Below are 26,548 nucleotides of genomic sequence, written 5' to 3'. Positions count from 1 at the left end.
GAACCGAGGTCTCCTGCCTTGCAGGTGGATTCTTTACCAACTGAGCTATCAGGGAAGCCCTCTCTAAATAACAAGACTGGCAAAAATGAATAAATGAAAAAAGTTGCAAATAATGCACGGAATTTACAAGTTAGATGTAGATTAATAAATGTAATGTACACCTTACATGGAGTTTCCCTGATTAGAGAGAACCACGGAGTATCACAAGATTTCCGTGTTGATACCAACTGAGGTGCCTCACAGACTAGGTTAGAGGGGAATAGTGTTTTCAATGCCATAGATTTTCTAAGATAAAATAGCCTTGAAAAATTCATTGTTTTTACTCTTCAGTAGAGTTTTAACATATTCTTTGGCAATTGTCTGAATACAATTTGAGAGAGATATTTAAAAAATCAGAAATTGTATTTTCATCAGCCAAAAGTTGAATGAAAGATTTCAGTCACCCATTAAAGAAATGAATGTGCTCTTAGATCAAAGCAGTAAACATGAATAACTATTTCATGTAGCTTTCAAAAGAGTAGAAAGTAATGCTTCACTGGTAATTTTCCCAAGATAACTAAAGAAGGATTTGGGGGTGGGGGGAAGTCCTTTGAAAGAGTGGAGTATGCCAGGAAAATTAAAATGTAAACTTTTAATTAACTTGGGAAAAAACTGCCAAGGAAATATATGGAAAAACTCATCCTATATATAAAAATTATAAACAATTGGGAAAATTTCACTGACCCTCTGGGTCAAGCTGAGGCATGGCAATGGTATGCCTATGTTAATAACAAATGAAGGGCAAAGAATGTGCAATGCATATGAGCAGCAATGCCACTGTGATGTTCTTAGATAACGGCTTTAAATGTGTACCATGATCATATCTTCCACTAACACTCTGCTGAAGCCTATTCATGATGGGTATCAAGAAATTATTTTCAATTGCATTCCTTCTCCTGCCCAATCACCATGAATGATGAACTCAGCAAGTGAGACTGAATTCAGTTCCACTATTTAAGTCCAGACTTAGCAGACATCATGTCCGTTTTAGACTATAGCACTAATTCAAAATGGCTGTGCCTATGGAGACTTTATGCATGAAAGCAGTAGAATTTTCCTTTTATCCTACAGCCTCAGGACTGCTATTGAATGAATGAATGATGCCATCAATTTAACCTTTTAAAGGTTCCATGTGGAAAGGGGACAGACAAGAACCAAGAAATATCAGTCTTAAGAGAGCTGTGAGTTGATGATATAAGCTATGTGCTACGAACTGAATTGAGTCTCTGTAAAATTCATATGTTGAAACCCCAACCCTCAATATGATGGTATTTGTAAATAGGGACATAAGGAGTTAATTAAGTCATGAGAGTAGAGTCCTCACAATGGGATTCATGCCCTTACAAGGAGAGACATGAGTGAACTCTCTCCCTTTCTCTTTCCTTCTCTCCCCCAGGTAAGAACATAGCAAGAGGATGGTCATCTGCAGGCCAGGAAGAGGGCTCTCGTTAGGAACCAAATTGGCCAGCACCCAGACTGTGGGACTTCTCAACCTCTATAACCGTGAGGTATAAATATCTACTGTTTAAACCACCCAGTCTATGGCATTTTGTTATGTCAACCTGAGTCAATTAATATACACCAGGCACAATGATGAAGAAAGGAAGAGAGGGGCATATTTGAAAGATATATAGGAATGATCCAGGACAAAATATTCTGCATCAGTTACATACTGAAAGAGCTGTTACGCTGATAAAAATACCAATGCATACTGCATGCTTACTATGTTTCAGAGTATACTAAAGACTTAATATGAATTAACATTTAATCCTTGAAACAGTTCTATAGAGTTAAATATTATTATTATGCCTGCACTATACATGCAAATAGTGAGGAAAACTAGGCACATTTCAGTACCATAATGGGACAATGCTGTCTTTCTTGGAAATTAGAAGATGAAGAAACAATTTGCTAGCCTGAATCACTTCAAATTCTTTCTGGGGCATGGAGCCTAACAATTCCTTTTATGGAATTAGAGCTCTCTAGGTTTAACATTTACATGTCATTTTTCTCAATGAAAGATTTGAGGACAAAATGGCAAATGGTGAAGCACTGGTGATGGCGGTAAAGAGAGTTCTGGAGAATTTAGGGTCACTTGTGGTTCTAACCCCAACTGCACAATTCAACAGCTCTGCAAATCTGGACACCTTCCTAAGCCTCTCATTTCCTTCACTTTCTTGTCTCACTATAGGACTAGATATATATGCTTCACAAGATTCTTGTGAAAATTGAGATAATATACACAAAATGCTTAACACAGTATGCTGGTATACCGGCAATTATAGCTGTTACAAGGATAATGATTATGCCACCAGGGCTAAAGTCCACCCATAGCTGCCACTTAGAAGCAGTCCAGCCTTTTATTCTCTCCCAGTCCTACTACATCCACGCTCTATGCCCACTACCCACCTTGAAAACAAACTGAAATTGAAGCTTTAGTACTGAAATAGCCTAAACAGAGAACCACCCTTGTCCTCATCAGTTTTCAACAGAGACTAGGTAAAAGACAGTCCCTGAGGTATAAACATTTGGGAAACTTGAGTTTTGGAAAGACCCAGCTCTGCCACAAATTACTAGTCCCTTTTCTTCTTTGGTTACATGTGGAAATCAGGAGTCCAAACAGAAATGTAAGCTTTCTCTTGACTCTGATTTTATTTTTTATTTTTTATCTCAGTGTTCTAAGCCTTAGGAAACTAATTCCTGATGTTAAAGTTCTAAGAGATTTTAATGAGCAATATCAAATCCCCAGTATTTTTTTTTCAAAAACAATAATGAAAAAAAGCAAAAAAAGCAATACACATTGAACGACTACACATCATCTTTCAGGTTCAAAGATTCTGATTTGAATCTTTGAAGACTGAGGTCACAGATATAAATCTAAGCAGAGAATGAGTGTCCAAAATGTCTCTTTAAATATTTTAGATTTTCCCCAGCACTACTGACAAAACGTGGGGAGACGAAACGGTGCTCACAAAGATTTTTTTTTTAAGCTCAAGTAGAAGAGATTGTTTATTGTGCAGCGAGGAGTTCTGGGGTTTTCCTTTGTCCCTAGGCATTGTTTTTTATTTTCTTTTTAGCAATGGAACTGGGAGTAGACTGCAAACAAGCAGTTTTCTGCCAAGGACATGTGAAACCTGTTATATTGGTCATTCTGGATCTGATTTAAGTATGTACTATTACTAGGTAAGATTACTTTTACTTTGCTTCAGTGGAAACCTCAATTTTGGTTTAGGAAAAAAAGGATATTGTGTTTTTCATTTGTATTTATAAACCATGTAAAATTTAAAATGACAATGATACACTTAGAATTTTGCAGTATGTGTTTGAAATGACAAGCAATAAAAATTAAAATAAAACAATGCCATAAAATAAAAATGACAATAAAATTTAAAATGACAATGACATACTTAGAATTCTGTGCAAAAAAATCAGGACACCAGAACCACAGTGTTTCGACTATTGACTGCTACATAACAAACTTGGTGGCTTAAAGTATTTTACAATCTGGGCTGGGTAGTTTTCTCTTCTGTGTGGTGTCTACTTGGGCTGGATCTGACAAGAAGGCTTCTTCACTCCTATGTCTGGAATCAGAGCTGGGATGCTTGAAACAACTGGAGGCGGGCTGACGTGTTGGTCGCTCAGTCATGTCCGACTCTTTGAGACCCCATGGACTGTATCCCATCAGGCTGCTCTGTCTATGGGGATTCTCCAGGCCAGAATAATGGAGTGGGTTGCCATGCCCTCCTCCAGGGGATCGTCCCCACTCAGGGATTAAATCCAGGTCTCCCGCATTGCAGGTGGATTCTTTACTGTTTGAGCTCCCCGGGAAGCCAGGAGATGGACTAAATATGCCTATTCATGTCTATTCACTCCACACAATTAGCTTGGAGATGCTAACATCATGCTTGTCTCAGAGTAATCAGACTTCTTACATTGTGGCTGGCTTCCAAGAGAAAGGAAGCAAAAACTGCCTGTCTTCTTAAAGGCTTGACCCATTATGGGGCAGTATCACTTCCATCAGATTATCTGGACTTCCCTTGTGGCTCAGACGGTAAAGCGTCTGCCTGCAATGCGGGAGACGTGGGTTCGATCCCTGGGTTGGGAAGATCCTTTGGAGAAGGAAATGGCAACCCACTCCAGTACTCTTGCCTGGAAAATCCCATGGACGGAGGAGCATGGTAGGCTACAGTCCATGGGGTTGCAAAGAGTCGGACACGACTGAGCGACTTCACTTCACTTCACTTAAGCAAGTCTGAGACCCAGGTTTGATCCCTGGGGTGGGGAAGATCCCCAGAGAAGGAAATGGCAACACACTCCAGTATTCTTGCCTGGAGGATTCCACAGACAGAAGTGCCTGGTGGGCTATAGTCCATGGGGTCGCAAAGAGTCAGGCACAACTTATCACCTGACACTTTCACTTTCTAAACAAGTCCAAAAAGTTAAAGGGAGGGGAAACAGACTCCACCGCTTTATGCGGGGAGTAGGACACACATCAAGGGAGGGAAATAACTGATGGTGGCCATTTCTGGAGAACACAGCACAGTGTGTATTGCATTTATTAGGAGCTATTTGGTTCCAAATAGGAAAAGGAGTACGTCAAGGCTGTACATTGCCACTGTGCTTATTTAACTTATATGCAGAGTGCATAATGAGAAACACTGGGGTGGATGAAGCACAAGCTGGAATCAAGATTGCCGGGAGAAATATCAATAACCTCAGATATGCAGATGACACCACCCTTACGGCAGAAAGTGAAGAAGAACTATAGAGCCTCTTAATGAAAAGTGAAAGAGGAGAGTGAAAAAGTTGGCTTAAAGCTCAGCATTCAGAAAACTAAGATCATGGCATCCAGTCCCATCACTTCATGGCAGATAGATGGGGAAACAGTGGAAACAGTGGCTGACTTTATTTTTGGGGGCTCCAAAATCACTGCAGATGGTGACTGCAGCCATGAAATTAAAAGACACTTACTCCTTGGAAGGAAAGTTATGACCAACCTAGACAGCATATTAAAAAGCAGAGACATTACTTTGTCAACAAAGGTCCGTCTAGTCAAGGCTATGGTTTTTCCACTAGTCATGTATGGATGTGAGAGTTGGACTATAAAGAAAGCTGAGCGCCGAAGAATTGATGCTTTTGAACTGTGGTGTTGGAGAAGACTCTTGAGAGTCCCTTGGACTGCAAGGAGATTCAACCAATCCATCCTAAAGGAGATCAGTCCTGAATGTTCCTTGGAAGAACTGATGTTGAAGCTGAAACTCCAATACTTTAGCAACCTGATGCAAAGAGCTGACTCATTTGAAAAGACCCTGATGCTGGGAAAGATTGAAGGCAGGAGGAGAAGGGGACGAAGAGGATGAGATGGTTGCATGGCATTACCAACTCAATGGACATGAGTTTGGGTAAGCTCCGGGAGTTGGTGATGGACAGGGAGGCCTGGCATATTGCGGTCCACGGGGTCGGAAAGAGTCGGACACGACTAAGTGACTGAAATGAACTGAACTCATTTCCTCTTCTTCTTTTTCCTTTGGCTTTTAATGAGTTTCCTTTGCTCTTTTTGAAATATCTTAAGATGCCAGGAGAAGACAAGTCACTCATTCTCAGGATATAAGGGATGATACTTCATAATAAATTATAATCGACTTTCAGTGATTTTTGAAATAGCAATGGAATCTTGATTTACATCAGTATTAGTAAATATAAAGAAATGAAACCTGAGAAGAAATGGAAGCATTCATTCTCAAATATATTACCAAGCAGAGAAGTAGCCATTATTGCACCAGGAGATTCCAATTACCTCAGATTCATGTTATACATAGCTCGCTGGATCAAGCTATCTTTACATTTTTACATATCATACTGAAACACATGTGTGGGATTTTTATAAGAAAGGGATTTGTAATCATCTACTTCCTCTTTTCATTCAAATTAATTTTCCTTCCCTGATCCATGAATCATAAGAACTGGCTGATGAAACAGAAAAAGTCAGTAAATTCTAATGAGCCTAAAAGGAGAGACAAGCTTATCATTGCCAGAGATCAAAACCAAACCCCAAAATTACAGGCTTTGTTTAAAAGACTGTTTGAGACACTGAAATTGAGTTCAGGGAACATACCTTTATCCTGACTCATTCTCACTGTGCACTCACTTCACTGAAGGAGGCGGCGGCCAGTGAATTTCATTAGGAGCCACTGACTTTTGAAAATCTGTTACTTAGCAGTTGAGCAACCAAAGGGGCACAGAAGGAAGACAGACCAACATCCCTGTTCCAGCCATGCTCAGAAAGGGAGGGACTGACAGAGGCCATCTCTGGCGACTACAGCAGAGAGTGTATTTTATTTATCAGCAGCTCTTCCTCTGTGCTCCATTTCCTCTGGATTTTAGTGAAAATTTGAGGTCTGAAATTAAGGGATGTCAGGAGCAAAAAAGTCACTAAAAAAAAAAAAAAGAAAAAAGAGTATAGTGGGGTTGATACTGGGCAGACATATCAACACACAAGTGTTGCTGAAAAATTGCTCCTACTGTCAGGCACACCAATCTGCACAAGAGTACTTAGTTGGGAAAAGAGTTCCATGGAAATATGGAAGAGGCCAGGTCCAACAAAATAACTGATGTAAGCTCTTAAGTTATTCAAACAGGCCTGATGCTGGTGTTAACTCACCACATTTGTTTACCAAACCTGAATCTCTAAGGTAAATACATAATCATAATTATTCCAGTTATGAAAAAATGAAAAACAGTTTAGCTATAGGGAAACTATAAATTGACCTTTCCTTCTCACAAATGCATTTCACTCATTGCTAAAAGTAATTTGTAAATAAACAACAAAAAAAACATCTCTACAAGGTTTGATCAAAAATACTTAAAACCTAGCAGTTTGAAACATCAGGAAATTGTGCTTCTGTAAGAAAAGGGGATTTACTTTCAACTCTTTTTTTTACTGTTGTTTTGGCCACACCATGCAGCATATGTGATCTTGATTTCCCAACCAGGGAGAGAACCCGCTCTCCTGCAGTGGAAGTGTGGAGTCTTAAACACTGAACTGCCAGAGAAGTCCTGACTTTCAACTCTTGATTTAATATTTGAGAATGTATTTCTCATAATACTATCTCATACAGTTGAGACTTGAACAATGCAACGCCACACCCTTCGGAGTCAAAAATTCCCATATTGCTTTATAGTTATATACATAATAATATGTATATTTTCTGCTTCTGAGGATTCAACCAACAGCAGGTGGTATAGTACTGTGAAAAGTAAAAGTGAAAGTCGCTCCGTCGTGTCGAACTCTTTAGGTTTCCCTGGTGGCTCAGGTGGTAAAGAATTTGTCTGCAATGTGGGAGACCCAGTTTCAATCCCTGGGTCTAGACGATCCCCTGGAGAAGGGCATAGCAACCCACTCCAGTATTCTTGCCTGGAGAATCCTATGAGATTGCCAAGAGGTTGCCATGCCCTTCTTCAGGGAACCTTCTGGACTCAGGGACTGAACCTGGGTCTCTTGCATTGCAGGCAGATTCTTTATCATCTGAACCACCAGGGAAGCCTATAGTACTGTAGTACATAGCTACTGGAAAAATCTGCATGTAAGTGGATCTGAAGAGTTCAGTGCTGTTCAAGGGTTAACTGCAATATCTGAAAATGCTCATCCACTTTAAAAATGCAGGGCAAAATAAAACTAAACCATAAACCATCTCAGCTGCATTAGAAAAAAGGGTCACTTTTGCATGCTTGGAATTGTAGAGAAATAGGCTGGACCTGCTTGAGACTACAATCTTCCCTCTATCCATGGGGGATTAGTTCTAGAACTCTGTAGGAAATTAAAATTCAAGGATGCTCAAGTCCCTTATATAAAATGGTGTAGTATTTGCATATAACCTACGCACACCCTCTGGAATACTTAAAACAATCTCTAGATTACTTATAATACAATGTAAATATTAATAGTTGTAAACACAATGTAAATGCTATGTAAATAGTTGCCAGCGTGTGACAAACTCAAGTTTTGCTTTTTGGAACTTTCTGAAATTTTATTTTCCCAAATATTTTCTGATCCATAGTTGGTTAAATCTTCAAATACAGAACCCAGTGATATACAGAGGGATGACTATAATCAGAACCGCCCCCCTTCTCGGGTATAAAGTGTACACAGGGTATGCACGAATCTCATAGGAAAGAAGAGAAGAGGCTTGGGACCAGTCTATGCTGCTTTCAAGCTTAGGTTTTTAGAGAACTTGGCAGCATCTGTATCCACTGTGGACTCTAAACTCCTGAATGGGGTTTGTGCCAATTATTCTAACAGTAAAGAATATGAGAAGCAAAGAAAGGTATTTACCATCCAGGTTTTCAAAAATACAGACATGGGAACTTTACTAATACACTAGGCTTTTTAGCATTCTTCCACCTCCCCCTGCTTTTTTTAAACAATGGATATTTATGTGTATTATGTCAATTTTTTATTCTAGAAAATTCTCAACAATTACCTCTTCAAATCTTTACTTTTCTCCATTCTCTGTATTCTTTTCTTCTGGCAATGTATTTTCATACTTCTTAGCTGTTTTCCTATTTTTTCTTTTTTTGCATTTTTCACTGATGAATTTCTCAATCTTAGTTTCAGATTCTAATTAATTCCCTCTTCTCTGTGTCTCATCTGTATCTTATCTCAAGTATTAAGACATTTAAAATTTTCAACTACTAGTATTTTCATTGCCAAGATTTTTGAAATTTTTTTCATTTTCATATTGGTCTGTGTTTTTATTTTGTTTATATCTATTTTTGCTTTTTATGTTTAAGGGCTTTGAGTGGATATATCTGCCTTTATGTCATGGGTTGATGGTCAAACATTTTCTATACAGGGCCAGATATTAAATATGCTAGATTTTTCAGGCCACATGGCTTTTATTCAACTACATAAATTCAACTCTGTACTATGAAAGCAGTCGCAGAATATATGTAAAAAAATGGGTGTGGATAGGTGTCAAAAAAACCCTTTACTTACAAAACAGCTCACTGGAGCTATTTTGGAAAACAGTTTTGTAGTTCCTCAAAATGTTAAACATACAGTTACCGTATGATGCAGAGATTCTAATTCTACGTATATACCCAAGAGAAATGAAAACATATATTAATAAAAAAACTTGTACATGAATGTCCACAAGAAGCTTCTTCATAACATCCAAAAGGTGAAAACAACCCAAATGTCCATCAACTGATAAACAGATAAGCAAAAGTGTAGTATGTTCATACAGTGCAATATTATTTTGTAATAAAAAGAACTAAGTACTGATACATGCTATAACGCAGATAAACTAGGAAACCACTGTGCTAAGTGAAAGAAGTCAGGTTTGAAAGACCACCTATATTCTATGATCCCCTTCTGTGACATGTGCAGAACAGACAAATCTCCAGAGACAGAAAGCTGCCTAATGGTTACCTAGGGCCTAGGAAAGTGGAGAATGGGGAGTGACTGCTAATGAGTATGGGGTTTTTTGAGGGCTGATGAAAATACTCTAAAATTAGATTATGGTGATAGTTACACAACTATATAAATATAATAAATACCAATGAACTCTATAGTTTAAATAGATGAACTTTATGACATGTACACTATATCTCAATGAAGCTGTGAATAAAGAAATAGATAAAATGAGAAAAATAGGTTGAGTGGCTGGTAGGGTCATATTTTGCTAATTCCTGCTTTATCTTTTTGAAGAGTCGAACATAATTACCTAAGTTATTTATAGTTTATTTATTTTTCTGGATTATATTTATCTTTTTGATTGGTGATTTGAATGGCTGTCTTCACCAGTTTTCCTCCAGTGTTTGGATCTTTGGTATTGCAGCCAATCTTGAGTAGAAAGCATGTGCTTCTTTGCTCGCGCTCTCTTCCCCCTCATCTCTGTCTTCCTCTCTGGCTGCTTCTTTCTGTCTAATGGTTTTATGGTTGCCTCCATTTAACCTTCCTGTCCAAAGAAGGCTAATTTGATATCCTGGGTCTTCTACCCCCATAGTTAAGTTGCTCAGTCGTGTCCGACTCTTTGCGACCTCATTGACTGTAGCCCACCAGGCTCCTCCGTCCATGGGGTTCTCCAGGCAAGAGTACTGGAGTGGGTTGCCATTTCCTTCTCCAGGGGATCTTCCCAACCTAGGGATCGAACTCAGGTCTCCCGCATTGCAGGCAGACGCTTTAACCTCTGAGCCACCAGGGAAGCCCTAATGACATACAAATATGGTAGATAAAACTGTGAACTCTAGAGAGTCTGGTCCAGGAACTTGACAAGATTCTTCCTCTGCTTTCTCCTTGGGCTCCCGGACCCCTAAGCCAAAGCCCACACTACAGTGGCGGTCCTTCCACAGATTCCTTTCCTGCAGCACTGCTGCTCCAGTCCATCTGCCCTGGGGGAGACCTTTAATTCCCAGCTTACCGCCACAGCAGCTGAGACACTTCTGCATTCACAGGCTTGTGGACCCAGAAAACATCAGGCCCTTGGCTGCAGCCCAGCTTATATTCCACTTTGTGTTTCTGATCCCCATTTCATCGTCTTCTTAATATTCTCTTGTTATATCTTGTCATTAACTGTGATGCATTTGGAGCAGCAAAATGGGCAAAACATGAATTTTACAGCCCCATCTTGACAATATTTTTCAGGTCAAGGCAACGGAATTTTAGCAGACAGATTCAAAGAGACTATCAAATGGCCCTGAGTAGACAGACATTTTTTCTCTTGACATTTTTGAATTTGAGCTAAGTGGAACATACTCAAGTGGAGGAGAGTTACAGGAGGCTTCAAATAAAATCTAAAGTATCAAGTCAGAGGTCAAGGCTGAACACACAGTTTTGGGAATCATAGAAGGAAAAAATAATAGTCCTAATAATAAATTTCAAAGGGGTAGCTACAAACAGATCAATGAGATAAATTCCATAATTTCTACTTTGGATGATATGACAGATTCCTCTTCTTCTTAATGCTATATTTAACTTGTGGGTGCATTCCTATAATTATAAGATTTTATGGTGCATTGATGATTATTAGTTTATTCAGTCAACAAATATTAATTATGCTCCTGCTATCCAGTAAGCACTCTACAAGGCTCTGGTGATGCAGAGATGAATAATAAATGGTCCTTGCCCTTGAGGAATCCATAATTTATTAAGGAAATCAGCCACACACACCAAAACAAGTCACCATTCCATTCTGAAGTAAGTGTTAAGTGCTCTAATGGCCGTGGGGGCAAAGTGCTTTAAAATCATAGAAGAAGGATGAGTAATTCTTATTTGGTGCAGTAAAGACGTTGATTTCAAAGTCTTCATGGAAGAAGTAGCATACTGGGAGCTTCCACAATTTCCATAAAAAAGTGAGCAGTATCTTGTTGGAAGGAGTCAACTTGGGATTGTTCAGCACACATTTTTTACTTAGATTATGCATTTATTGAGGATGGCTTTGGGGAGCTAAGATAGATTAAGGGAGCATAGTAAGTCCCTTACATCTCTCTTTCATCTACATTTTCTCTCGTTACTTACTTAATACATGAGTTTTTTTTTTTTTATCAACTAATGATGAGGAGTTCATAGAGGGCATCTTACATGAGCAAAGATGACAGATCAGGTAATTTCAAAAATGAGTAAGATTAAATCAATGACATGATCAGAACATAGGCTGAGTGGTAACTAACTTGGGGGTGACAAGATGGCCCAGGGGTGATGGAAAGAGACTCTAGTGTTATAAAGAGCCTGGACTTTCTTTTGGGCAATAAAGCTGAATGATTGTAAAGCTAGAGAGTGAGGGGAGCCCCTTGACATTGTTGAAATACAGACATCTGAGAAAACGAAACGGACAAGAACTGGAACTAGTGACTAATTAGGAAAACACTGTTTAAGAGTCCAAGTGAGATAATGACTGTTACGTTGACTGGGAACAGGAAAATCAGAACTGCCATAATTGTTTTATTAATTGAAAAGCTATAATAAGAGCAATGCTTCTATTAATATATTTCATTGTAAGAGAGGTTTTGCTAGTTGAGATACAAGTGTTCTAGGGATTTTATGTTCAATACTTGAGAGCTGCTTTTCAGATAATTGGAGCATTGTTTATCTACTGTATCCATGGATCACAGCCAAAAGGCACAGGGGTGATTCAGGAATGAAAAAGACTAACTCACTAGGTTAGGCCTTTATGATGTTATCACTACTGAAACATGCGAACACTGGCACTTCTATATAGTATACAGAATAAAATAAATCTTGCTATTTGGGAGAAACAAACTTTGCCTTCAAAACAGAATATGTATTTTAATAGAATGAATCTCAAGTTGAATAAAGGCACAGATTCTGGATAGATTCTACGTCCCATGAAAAAGTACAATTTCTACATTGAATATTGCTTTTCTTTTCTTTTTTGCTGCCATGAATATTTTATTTATTTTTTTTTCATTTATTTTTATTAGTTGGAGGCTAATTACTTTACAATATTGTAGTGGTTTTTGCCATACATTAACATGAATCAGCCATGATTTACATGTGTTCCCCATCCGATCCCCGCTCCCACCTCCCTCCCCACCCCATCCCTCTGGGTCTTCCCAGTGCACCAGCCCTGAGCACTTGTCTCATGCATCCAACCTGGGCTGGTGATCTGTTTCACACTTGATAGTATACTTGTTTCAATGCTATTCTCTTAGAACATCCCACCCTCGCCTTTTCCCACAGAGTCTAAAAGTTTGTTCTGTATATCTGTGTCTCTTTTTCTGTTTTGCATATTGGGTTATCGTTACCATCTTTCTAAATTCCATATATATGCGTTAGTATACTGTATTGGTCTTTATCTTTCTGGCTTACCTCACTCTGTATAATGGGCTCCAGTTTCATCCATCTCATTAGAACTGATTCAAATGAATTGTTTTTAATGGCTGAGTAATATTCCATTGTGTATATGTACCATAGCTTCCTTATCCATTCATCTGCTGATGGGCATCTAGGTTGCTTCCATGAATATTGCTTTTCTAATGGAAGCATCTAAGTTTAGTCATAACCTTGAGTGCTATTTTTGCCCACATAATAATTGCACGCTAAATCAGAGAGAAGAGGGAAGAGTTGGCTAGATACAGCTATTGTACAAACTACCCCATAAGTTAATATAGAAGAGCCCTTTCTCTTTAAACTACAAGGAGAATCTTTTTGCATCTTCCCTAACACAGTTTAGGAACTAGAAGCTTTTATTATGTTAGAACGAATCTTTTTATTATCATATAAGAGACAGTATCTATTGATGTATTAGACACTAATTATGTATTAGACATAATGTATTAAGACACTATTCTAAGTGACTTCATAGATGGTATGCTGCTTAAACTCTGGACCACACTTAACATGTGAAGAACTTCTCTCATTCCTTTGGCTTTAGATTTGCAAAAGCTTAGAAAAGACTTGGGCTTCCCTGGTGGCTCAGATGGTAAAGAGTTTGCCTGCAATGCTGGAGGCCTGGGTTCAATCCCTGGTCAGGAAGATCCCTTGGAGAAGGAAATGGCAACCCTCTCCAGTATTCTTGCCTGGAAAATTGCATGGACGGAGGAGCCTGGTGGGCTACAGTCCATGGGGTCGCAAAGAGTCGGACATGACTGAGCAACTAAGTTATCTTTAACTGATCTTATAGAAAAGACTAGTCTTCCTCTTGGCCCAAGAGAGATTCCTCTACTCCCCGACTCATTAGATTCTCAATATTCCAATCACTCAAACCATTTTAGACTGAGTTTTCTGTATGTAGGTATTTGGTATTGTTCCTTAAAAACATTCCTAAGAGACTCTAATCTAACAACAGAAAAAGAATCAGATCATAAAACCCGGTGTTAAGTATGATTCAAAGGGAAAAAATGAGCTGGTAGTGAAAGCCAATTTGAACTGGAAAGACTTGCACTCTTAAGTAACCAGACATGTGCAGCCACTTATGAAGCTGTCTGGTCACATATGTTTTTAAACATCTGTCTGCACAATCAGAACTCCACATGCAAAACTACAGCACTCACAAGCACTAGGAAGGTTTGTTTGTGATAAAGTCTCAGAGTCTGCAAGACACGAACAGATTTCACAGGTTGAACCCAGGTTGTTACTGCTTGAGTTGAAAAACGCTTGGGGAAGCAGCTCCCAAAGGCTCTGAGTCATTTACTTGAATATTAATATCTTCGGGACAAAACTGGCACCAGCAATGAAACCTGCAGAGCCCTGAAGAGAGAGAGAGATTGCAAGGAAGGCCCAAGGAGCAGGAGAAATCAGAGGACTGTAACTTTTGGCTTCAGAGCTGAAAGCTGAGTCTAACCTCCTTCCCGTTCTTGATAAAGACCATTCAGTGACCTTTCCCCACCATTAAAAGCGCCCAGCTCCAAAGTGTGAATATGGTTTCTTACAAACCTGCACCATTTGTCCTTCCCCTGAAGACATCATCGTAGGCTTTCCACTGTGGCTTCACCTGGTAGGCGTGGATGAACACCACGAACACCACCACGAGGCACATTAAAGGGACAAGGGCTGCAGTGAAGAGAGCGGCATAGATGTTTGGGATGAAGCACCTGCAAGAGAGCAGAGCGGAGATAACTCGGCTGCAGCACCCGCATTTCTAAGTGCGCTGTGCGCCACGCCACCTAATACTGGCTCTCTGTAGCTCAGGGCTGGCAAGAGCAGCTTTTTGGTTCGCCACATTGGAGTTCTGTCTGAGTAGCGGCTACATGACTAAATCTAGCCCACTGCTTCACAAAGTGGGTTCCACGGAACATGTGTATCCTGACGTGCTCAGAAAACCTCAAAAAAGGTTACGGCCAAATAAGTTTGAGAAATTGGGGGAGTGGAGGGGAGATTCACGAGGGCGGGGGTATATGGATCCATACAGCTGACTCATGTTGTTCTGCAGCAGAAATGAAAACAGCACTGTAAAGCAATATATTCCAGTAATAAAATAAAAAACCATCCAAAAGGTTATACTCCATTTATAGTTGTTATAAAATATTGGCTCTGTTCCCTGTGTTGCATAATATATCCTTGTAGCTTATTTTATGCCTAAGAGTTCCTACTTTAGACCCCTATCCCTATATTGCCTTTCCCCCCTTCTTCTCCCCACTGGTAACCACTAGTTTGAAGAAGGCATTGTTTAAAGGCAAATTTGAGCATTCCCAGGGCTCAACTCTGTCATTTCCACAATTCTGTTTTCTGAGTGAATGACAGCTTTGTCATTCCTAAGCTGTACATTTCCCCAGAGCCATTCATTCTCTTGAAAATGATGACAGTTTTCTAGAAACTATACTACATAACTGTATCTATTATTCATGGAGTTTACTTAGCTCAATGAGGTTTAAGGTAAACAACATTACATATTTTGGTAACACTGAAATTCCATAGAAAATGGTTTTAAAGATGTAATTGGAAGTTTTTACCCATGCACCATAAAAATTCTGTTTATATGAAATATGTCACCAAAAAAAAAAAAAACACCTCAAAATGGAGAATGGTTAGAAAGGTTCTCAATATCTAAAATTGTGCTTCTGAGGTATTATAGAGGACACACCTCCTACAACTTATATGACAATAATACTTTACAAGGAATTTCAAGAGTAGGCAATGTTTCTTTTCAAAAATTTCCCCCAACTTCTCCATTTCTTAATACATAATATCTGCAAACTTAGATTATTATATAGTAAAAACAAAATGGATGCTGAAAACTTAATCAGTGCTGTAAAAACTCAAGGATGCTGTACACTTTTAGTTACAAGAAAACCTCAAAATCCAAAATACAGATAATGAGGGGGAACATCCATTCTCGCAACTTGGGAAATTAGCCCCTTGATTTTTATGTTTAAAAAGAGATACATTATGAAAGACTTTACTCAGATATTATTTCTAATTAACATGATCTGCTAAATGCATTCCTTAAGTAAACAAGACACATTTCAAGAGATATTTCAACACACATTCTGCATCTGCAAAGAGATGTCAAAATGATGAATTTTCTGGCTTTTTAGAATTTAATTTGGACAGCATAAAGCCCGAAACCTTCCCTGTACACTCATTTGTATGCTATAAGACCTGCATCTTCCAGGTAAAAGGCACATGATTAAATAAAATAGGTGAACATTAATGGCTTTGATCTTGAATATATTTCTGCACTAAAAATAGTAGTCATGTGGGCTACTCACTTTCATGTACACTGGCTTTGAATGATTTCTTATTGTTTTCATCTGAATTATGGCTTCACTGCTACAGACTGGCTTAAAGCAGCTTAGACAAATGCAGACATTGACAAAAGAAGTCACACAGGCTTCAGTTCTGTATTTTTATCTTGAGAAATGTCATCACAATTCACTTTCAGGCTGTAAAATGGGCATAATTGCTGAATCTACTGTGAGCTGCTTTGGGATGATCAACATCTTGTACAGAGTGCTACGGTATACAGGTTTGGCTCTCCAACACCTACCCTTTCTGGTGGCGGGCCATGTTGGTGCCTCAACCTGTCGGTGTGAAGGGCGTTCCTGAAAACTTTCCTTCACCTTAGAGGAAAACCTTGGAAAGAAGAACTCCAGTGAAGCACGTTACCACCCTGATCCAAAAGTAAATTGAGCCAAGTGAACCTCTGAGAGGTCAGCAGGGAGCAGACATGCCTGTGGCGTCTTTGGGGAGAGAGGGGGAACTTTCCACACGTCCTAGCTCATCACAGTCCTCTGGACAATTCCTGCTTGCACAGTGACGTGGCCATGCTGGACCATTCTCTCAGAGAAAGGGGCAGGAAAAGGACCCAGTCCTGAAGCGGCCCTTTCCCCCTCTGTTTCTTCAGAGCCCCACAAGTCGTGGCCTCTCGTTAGTATCAGGCTCCTGAGAGGGCCCTAAGTCTGCCCTCCACACGGGCAGCATGCGGCCAGGTCATGAACAAGGAGGGCTTTGGGCCCCGGCGTCTCTCAGCTGGCAGCCTCTCCTGCCTGCCTCTTCGCCTCAGGCCCTACAGTCCTGCAGGCGTCTCCCTCACCCACTCCTGTCCGCTCCCGTGACTCCAATCCCCGTCTCCCTCCAACAAAAAGTCTCTGCCTTATGCGCTCTCTCTCTGAGGGATGAGGGGCTCAGACAACCCTCCTGAAACACGAACACTGGAGACAGGGCTGAAGGGATGACCCACGGGCAGAGACAGCAGTCAGGGTACCCACTCAGGTGACTGGGGCCACGGAATGCAGGGGGAGCTGGCTATGTCATTCTACATTCTCTCTCATATACTTAACGCTTTCTTGTTTTAAATTCTCCCTCAACTTTTCCTTGAAGGCTAATATGTATTTTCATTTTCTGATCAATCTTGTCTGACTGGATTTTCAACCGATGTAGAATAAAACTTGCGACAGACACTTAAAGTGAGTGAGTGAAAGTCGCTCAGTTGTGTCTGACTCTTTGAGACCCCATGGACTCTACAGTTCATGGGATTCTCCAGGCCAGAGTACTGGAGCAGGTAGCCTTTCCCTTCTCCAGGGAATCTTCCTGACCCAGGGATGGAACCCAGGTGCCCCGCACTGCAGGCAGATTCTTTACCAGCTGGGCCACGAGGAAAGCCCATACACTTAAAAGTTCCCAAGATAAATGAACTATTAAAAGAAAAGTGAAAGTTAGTTGTTCGGTCATGTTTGATTCTTAGCGACCCCATGGACTGTAGCCCGCCGGGCTCCTCTGTCCATAGGATTCTCCAGGCAAGAATACTGGACTGGGTAGCTATTTCCTCCTCCAGGGGATCTTCCCAACCCAGAGACGTAACCCTGGTCTCCTGCATTGCAGGCAGATTCTTTAGGCACCAGGGAAGCCTAAGTGAACTATATCCTACTCTTCAAAGAAAAAAAAAAAATAAAGCCTCATTGATCAGAATTTTCTTTAGTCCAACTGAAGAAGATATACAGTCCATCCAGGTAGTCTGAAGATTTGATCACATGAAAGTGATGTGGGGAGTTGGGAAACTGTGACTATCACGTTCTAAATAGTTTCTGAAGTAAGGCTGGGAACAAATTCTTAGAGAAACAAGCAGGCTGAACGCTATGCATACACAGGGCTGTGGACGTAGCTGATTAACGTGCTGGCAACTTAGTGCTTCAAGGACAGCTCTGGCAGTTACCAGAAAATGAGACAAAGGCCATGTGGATTTGCTTTCTTAAAAAGGATGAGGAAAGTTGTTCCTTCTAATTACCAGCTCAACCAGCTTCAAAGCATTCTGGTGACCCTGCTCTCTTCTGGTGTTAAATATTTCTTTTGGGTTCTGGTAATCCCATGACTAACTTTTTTTGTTGTTGTTCCCTTTTAAAGTTTCATGGGTAAATTTTTTTCTTATTATAACCCACAGACAATCCGACTTTATTTCAAAATCCTGCCAGGACTTCATCCTTTTCTCTATTTTCAGCCAGATGAAATGAGTGGATATTGTTTCATTACCTTCAGATTTTCCTCTTCAAGTCTACCCTGGAGCATTCACAACGCCTTATGTCACTTTCTCATTTAGTTAAGATTATTACCTCCCCTAGGTAGCTCTTTATACTTATTGAAGTGTTTCCACTTGCATTACTCAACTTGATTTAAATAAATTATGTGGGCGGCACAGGGTATTTCAGGGTTTGTTTTTTTTTTTAAATTCTTGTGTGAAATCAGCATAAGGAGGAGCTCAGAAGCCAAGAGTCCAGGAGAGACAAAGGCTTCACTTACAACTGCTGTAAATATTGGAAGGAATGCTGGGAACTCCCTGGACATGAGTCTGTGATTTGAGTCCATTTTAATTATATTTTAGAGAACAAGCTGACCTTGGCACACTGGAGGACTTGAAGCGATCCAGGCAGCTGACACGTGGGTTACATCTGGGTTACATAGGTAATGAAAAAGGAACTAGGTAATGAAAGAATAATAAATGTATGTTCCCAGGTCTTCTTTGTAAGTGCTTCTCCTCAACAAGACAACAATAATAGTTACGATTCACAGGCTCATGTACCAACCTCCCCCGGAGGGGAGATTTCTTCAATGGTGGCCCCCAAGTCACAGTTACATATGCCGCTCCAACCAGCCTTTCCTTTTCCACATGGACAATCGTGGTGATGCCCTTCTTTATATGCGAAAAAAAAAGAGATGGTCTGCAGTTTTATTCTAGAAATTTAAAAATGTATGACGAATTAAGAATTGTACCTTTATCGCCAACTGTTTTCTGCTTTGTGCAGAAAGTACAATATCGGTTTACTGGCCCTATTAGTTGAAGAATACAGATGTGATTCATTACGTAGATGTTTATCATTTATAACTAATATCTAAGCCAATACTTATGTGTTCAATAGTCCTTTCCTTGCCTGCTCAATTTACTTACTTTCCAAAGATGATATTATCAAACATACTCTTGTAATTCACCTGTGAATTTATGTATGTATATATGTATGTATGCATATATTTTTGTGTATGTGTGTGTATTTTCTGTCCCATCCAAAATGGCTGGAGAGGTTTAGGGAGACCCCATTAAGCACATTTATTTTCTCTCATGAGTAAATTTATGAAGACATTGGAGTGAAAAGAGCAGTTTAACTAACTGCAAGGTACAAAAATAAAGTCTTCTTTCTGTCCTTCTGCTATAGTGCATACAGTTGAGTTCTAAAATTCACTTTCCTTTAACTTTAAACTCCAAACAAGGTTGATATTAAGACTAAATTGTAGGTGAGCCCTACAAAGTGAAATCTCTTATTAGGATAATGTATGGACTTAGACAAGAGGAAGAACAAAGTATTTTTCTAAACTGATTTAGCAGGATAAAACAATCTTAAATACTACTACAACTGTTTCTACTTCTACTACCACTACTAACAGTATTAGCAGTGATCATTTACTCTGTTCCAGGCATGAAACTCAATCCTTACATGCCTCATTACACACTAACACCACAACAGTCACATTAGCCTCATTGTACACACGGAAAATGACATAAAAAATATTTGAGGTCAAATGCTAGTAGCATAAATAGGCTCATTCTGCTACCCCCGATTTTCTAAAATTATTTCGCATTTCCAGCAAAGACATATTAAAGTTAGCAGAAAAGATGCCAGTGTTTTCCTTGAAGACTGGGATTGTAACTTAAAAAATATTTTTCCTAGTCCTTTGCATAATCAGACCCTTAAGAAATTTTCACTGATTTCACTGATTTTTTTTAGCAGTGTTTGAAAACCCCCACTTAAAAGAAAAGTAGGCATAGAAAGGCCTATATTTCCTGTGTGTTCAGTTTAATCATAATCCAAGCAACTTCTGAATATCTCTCACATTCCAGGTACAGTGCTGGCCATGGAAAGACAGATAAAGATGCCTAAAGCATGGTCTGTTCCATCAAGAAGATCATAGTTGAATAAATGATTCTAATCTTTTGCTCAAAGTACTGTTATTTCATTAGCATCATCCATACTACTTGGGAGTTTGTTAAAGATGCAGATTCTCACACCCCACAACATAGCTCCTGAAACTACATTTTGACAAGATCCCCAGGTGTTTCATGTGCACGCTGAAAGCCAGAGAAGCACTCTTCTGCGCACTCCTGGGGCATAAAGTAGCTTAATGTAATTAATGAATTTACTGATCTTTACTTCTCTTTGGCAGTGAAGCCAAGGGACTATGTAACCCCAAGGAGAATCAGGCCCAGAGATTTTGCTGCACTTGGTGGTCATAGCAGCCTGAAGAACCAGAGAGAGAAAAACAGTAGGAAGCAAAAGGGATAGAGAGCTCACTCAAATGCACTCCTTTTTATGGCTGAGTAGTATTCCATTGTCTATATGTACCATAGCTCCTTTATCCATTCATCTGTCAATGGACATCTAGGTTGCCTCCATGTTCCAGCTATCGTAAATTGTTCTGCAATGAACATGATGCATACATATGGAATCTAGAAAGATGGTTCTGATGAATTTACGTTCAGGGCAGCAATGGAGAAACAGACATAGAGAACAGACCTATGGACATGGGGGGAGGAGGGAGGGAGTAGGTGAGATGAATGGAGAGAATAACATGGAAATTTACAATACCATATGTAAAATAGACAGCCAATGGGAATTCGCTGCGTGACTTGGGAACTCAATCAGGAGCTCTGTGACAATCCAGAAGGGCAGGGTGGGGGGGAAGGGGGGAGGGACGTTCAGGGGGGAGGGGACATGGGTGCACCTACGGCTGATTCTTGTTGATGTCTGACAGAAAACCACAAAATTCTGTAAAGCTATTATCTTTCAATTACAAAAAAATAAAGTGGCCAAAAAAAAAAAAAGGGATAGAGAAGCAGAGATCTGTCATATTTAGAAGCCTGGGAATTAGCTTCTGCCATATTTAGGAAGCTGGGAGTAGCAACCCAAGCATTCTCATTACAGGAAAAGAGAGACAGACAGTATATGAAGTGAGAGAAACATAACAGATCTGCTGACGGTGGAAAGAAACAAGAAGGGGAGTGCTGGGTTGTGATAGGTGTGGGGGGAGATAAATACTCAATCCTGCTGCCTCCAAACACCCTTGAAGGAATAAGAATCTGGAGCTGTAAGAGCAATAGGCATGCTCCGCAACTGCCCACACTGCTCTCGGGTTCTGAAGGAGGTGCTCCCGTGTGCCCTATGCCTCCATCCTCACACCACAGCCACAGATCACTCAAGTACAAGTGACTAGCTCTGAGACGGATACCTGGCCCAAAGACAGCCATTCTTCTGGTGTGCCCACGATTTATGACCTGGTGACTCTGCTGTAAATACTCTGCTAAGCCAATCAGCTTTCTGCTCTTGAGCATGTGATATGGACAACTGCCAGGTAGTAGTGGGTGCTAGGGAGAAGGAAATGGCAACCCAGTCCAGTGTTCCTTCCTGGAGAATCCCAGGGAGAGGAGCCTGGTGGGCTGCCGTCTATGGGGTCGCACAGAGTCAGACATGACTGACTCGACTTAGCATGCATGCATGCATTGGAGAAGGAGATGGCAACCCAGTCCAGTGTTCTTGCCTGGAGAATCCCAGGGACAGAGGAGCCTGGTGGGCTGCCGTCTATGGGGTTGCACAGAGTCAGACATGACTGACGCGACTTAGCAGCAGCAGCAGCAGTGGGTGCTAGAGTCACTATAAATTCCTGGCAAACAGCCAAGCTGGAGTAAACACACACTGTACATACAGAATAAGGGATACAGAAATGGAGGGGCGGTGGTTGGGAGGAGCATCGAGATGCTCACCACAACAAGAACTGAGGGACTCCGCGGTCCCTGAGAGATGAAGAGTGCGGTCTGGTTTTTAGCATTCTTGATTCCAGGTCCTCTGAGGTCCACCTGCTCCTCATGTCCTGCTTCTGAATGTCTGTGAGAATGCCTGTGGGGTACACACACTTCTATAACCCCACTTCTTTTATTTAAAGTAGTTTTAGTGGGTTTTTACATGCAACTGTACTGGCCATAGTTAAAAAAAAAAAAGAGCTAGTGAGTGATAATGAGAGAAAGAAGTGAATGCACAGCTATTCTTTAAAACAATGTTGCTCTTGAAGATGCACTCGGTATCACTGCCACGTCTACCAGCTTTAGAGCTCAAACCTACCTCACTGCTAGCACTGCCATCGAATTCTATGCATTGACAAGAGACCAAAGATTAAGAATCAGTCTCGCCTTTCAGCACCTAAAACTTGTCCATATGCTTGTATTACTGGAAAAGACTGAGCAAAGAAAAATGAGGACATATAGGAGCACTCCTATCTCATTTACTTCAAAAGGAACAGATATCTTGATTCACTGAGTATTAAACTGCCTTAAATTTTGAAGCAGTCAGACATATTATAAATGCAGCCTTGTACTGTACGTAATTAGCTTCTGATGAATGAGACACCTGCCCCCACCCCAGCTCATTTAAAACTCAAAATATTAACAAGTTAGATTTGATGAAAAACATCATGATACCCCCAAATGACCTTTTTTTTTCACCGCCCCAAGAAACTCAGATCTGAGCAGTCTGTTCCCTGAACAACGTGGTGAAACTGTTGAAATATGTCTAGTGGTCAGTGCTTGCCAAGTGTAGTCCAGGTAGGTTCCAGTGAATCAAGCCCTTTCAGAATTTAATCAGAATAAGGTCAGGCTGACTTGTTCTTTTTTGCATGTACTAATAATGCTCTATGTTCTCATAAAACAAAATTGTTTGGTACTGGAAACATCATTGTCCTAGAGCCTTCAAAGATGTCCCGTCTTTATTCCTTGTTAACCAAGCCTCTGAATGAATGGCTAAAAAAAGGTTTTTTCCCCTTAACTAATCCTGTCACTTTCCTGTATCTTAAAATAGAAAAATCATAAAGTTTTTTAAGTTCATCAAAAAATAAATTTACAGAGGTGACCATGGGAATACAAGATTAAAGCCCCCCAAATATTTATCTTTTTGCACCACCCCCATCTTCATTCAGGGCTTCCCAGGTGGCACCAGTGGTGAAGAACCTGCTTGCCAATAAAAGAGACATAAGAGATGCAGGTTTCATTCCTGGGTCAGGAAGATCCCCTGGAAGAGGGCATGATAACCCACTGTAGTATTCTTGTCTGGAGAATCCCATGGACAGAGGAGCCTTGGCGGGCTACAAACCATGGGATCGCAAAGGGTTGGACATGACTAAAGCAACCGAACACACAGACATACTACTGAACAATGGCCAAATTACACTGTCCTGAAGATTAGGTCCACAGATTTTTTGCCTTTATGTAAAAGTCGCAAATACTCCAAGAAAAAAGTGTCCAGCACATTCCCTATAGGAGTGCATGCTCAGTTAAAGCCCATCTTTTATTATCTATACTCTTGTTAATATTCACAGCACATTTCAATCAGTAATGTTCCTAAATGCTGACTTAAAATCACTAAGAAATTGTTAATCAGTTAGTCAGACCCTGTTTAAAACACACTATACACTTCCTTGTGCTTTCTGTAAAAAGTTAATTCTGAAAACAACAGTGGTAACATTTAACTATTGAGTAAACAAAGATAATGTAAATAGATGAGGTGATACGTCAATTATTTCAAGGTCATGTCAAGTTGTAGATAACAGAGTTCTCTCTCAACTCCAATACTCACTCTGTTGCTGAGTCCAATTCAATCTGATGTGCTGAATTTTTATTCAAGAAATTTTTAAGGATGTTGGTCTTCAGAGTATTGTGTTAGCACATCAAATAAGCCTTTTAAGATTTGGTTCAGTCGCTAAGTCGTGTCCGATTCTTTGTGATCCCATGAACTGCGGCACACCAGGCTTTCCTGTCCTTCACTATCTCCCTGAGTTTGCTCAAACTCATGTCCACTGAGTCGGTGATGCGATCCAACTATCTCATCCTCTGTCACCCACTTCTCTTGCCCTCAATCTTTCCCAGCATCAAGGTCTTTTCCAATGAGTTGGCTATTTACATCAGGTGGCCAAAGTACTGGGGCTTCAGCTTTAGCATCAGTCCTTCTGATGAATATTCAGGACTGATTTCCTTTATGATGGACTGGTTTGATCTCCTTGCAGTCCAAGGGACTCTCAAGAGTCTTCTCCAACACCGCAGTTTGAAAGCATCAATTCTTTAGCCCTCAGCCTTCTTCATGGCCCAACTCTCACATTCATACATGACTACTGGAAAAACCATAGCTTTAACTATACAGACCGTTGTCAGTAAAGTGATATCTCTGCCTTTTAATATGCTGTCTAGGTTTGCAATAGTTTCCTTCCAAGGAGCAAGCATCTTTTAATTTCATGGCTGCAGTCACTGCCTGCAGTGATTTTGGAGATCAAGAAAAGAAAATCTGTCACTGTGTCCATTTTTTCCCCTTTTCTTTGCCATGAAGTGATGGGACCAGACGCCATGATCTTCATTTTTTCAATGCTGAGTTTTCAGTCAACTATTTTGCTCTTCTCTTTCATCTTCAAGAGGCTCTTTATTTCTTCTTCGCTTTCTGCCATAAGGGTGGTGTTATCTGCATATCTGAGGTTGAGATTTCTCCCAGCAATCTTTACTCCAGCTCGTGATTCATCCAGTCTGGCATTTCACATGATATACTCTGCATATAAGTTAAATAAGCAGGGTGACAACATACAGCTTTGATGTTTTCCTGTCTCAATTTCCTGTTGTTTTCCATGTCTGGTTCTAACTGTTACTTCTTGTCCTGCTTACAGGTTTCTCAGGAGGCAGGTCAGATGGTCTAGTATCCCCATCTCTTGAAGAATTTTGAGTATTACCTTGCTGGCATGTGAAATAAGTGCAATTGTGCAGCAGTTTGAACATTCTTTGGCAATGCCCTTCTTTGGGATTGGAATGAAAGTGACCTTCTCCAGTCCTGTGGCCATTGCTGAGCTTTCCAAGTTTGCTGGTATATTGAGTGTAGTAGCACTTTCATAGCATCATCTTTTAGGATATGAAATAGCTCAGCTGGAATTCCATCACCTCCCTTAGCTTTGATTGTAGTTATGCTTCAAAGTCCACTTGACTTTGCACTCCAGGATGTCTGGCTCCAGGTGACTGACTACAGCATTGAGGTTATCTGGGTGTTTAAGACCTTTTTTGTACAGTTCTTCTGTATATTCTTGCCACCTCTTCTTAATCTCTTCTGCTTCTGTTAGGTCCTTGCCGCTGCTATCCTTTATTGAGCCCATCTTTGCACAAAATTGGAGAAGGCAATGGCAACCCATTCCAGTACTCTTGCCTGGAAAATCCCATGGACGGAGGAGCCTGGTAGGCCACAGTCCACGAGGCTGCAGAGAGTCAGACACGACTGAGCAACTTCATTTCACTTTGCACAAAATGCTCCCTTGGTATTGCTAATGTTCTTAAAGAGATCCCTAGTCCTTCCTATTCTATCATTTTCCTCTATTTCTTTGCATTTATCACTGAAGAAGGCTTTCTCATCTCTCCTTTCTATTCTTTGAAACTCTGCATTCAGTTGGATATAAGATATCTAAATAACCTTAATATGTTCAACTAGGCAGTTGTTAAAGCTCGCCTATGAAACTACAATTAATAAGTATTTATTGAGTATTTTTATATGTTCTGCAATACTACAGTTTCACCTGGAAACTCAGCAAATGTAAAAAGGCATAACTTCTTCCCGGAAGAGTCTTGGAGCAAGAAAATACAATGTAACAATGAGTGAATGTGATAAAATCCCATAATATACTGCCAACATGTGAGAGATATCTAATAAATGCTTAAATGGTTAAGAAATGCGGGACAAAATACCTGGAGAAAACAAGACAGAGTTCATGGATCAATTTCAGAAAAGGAAAGTAAAACTGGAAGCAAATGGAGGCCAAAGTTCTATCCACGCTATGGGGAATCCCCAGCTTTGATGGGAAATGACACATTTCACTTGCTTTGAAGTTTTGAAATCTTCGGGATTAACTCATACGGATGTAGAAGCAACATCTGAAAGCCCCAAGTAGGAAAGTCCTAACCTAGATACCAGATATATAGATATAAAATGATTTCCTTTATGATTTATGTAAATAATTTTCTCAGAAGAAATTGATCTTGCTACTGACAATTTACATGTA

At 40.2% G+C, this 26,548-nt stretch overlaps 1 protein-coding gene across 1 annotated transcript in view; it reads right to left on the bottom strand.

The window, feature by feature from the left end:
* Positions 1–26,548, bottom strand: part of ADGRV1 (adhesion G protein-coupled receptor V1) — a 540,993-nt gene that overhangs the window by 78,956 nt on the left and 435,489 nt on the right. Inside the window, exon 86 of the mRNA XM_043913586.1 lies at positions 14,435–14,592. Coding sequence (XP_043769521.1) covers positions 14,435–14,592 — 158 coding nt within the window. The remainder of the gene's footprint in view (positions 1–14,434; positions 14,593–26,548) is intronic.

The sequence above is a fragment of the Cervus elaphus genome, chromosome 9 (genome assembly GCF_910594005.1).
Source record: "Cervus elaphus chromosome 9, mCerEla1.1, whole genome shotgun sequence".
Classification (NCBI taxonomy): domain Eukaryota; kingdom Metazoa; phylum Chordata; class Mammalia; order Artiodactyla; family Cervidae; genus Cervus; species Cervus elaphus.
The sequence above is the reverse complement of the archived record's forward strand: the minus strand, read 5'-3'. Positions and strand labels throughout refer to the sequence as shown.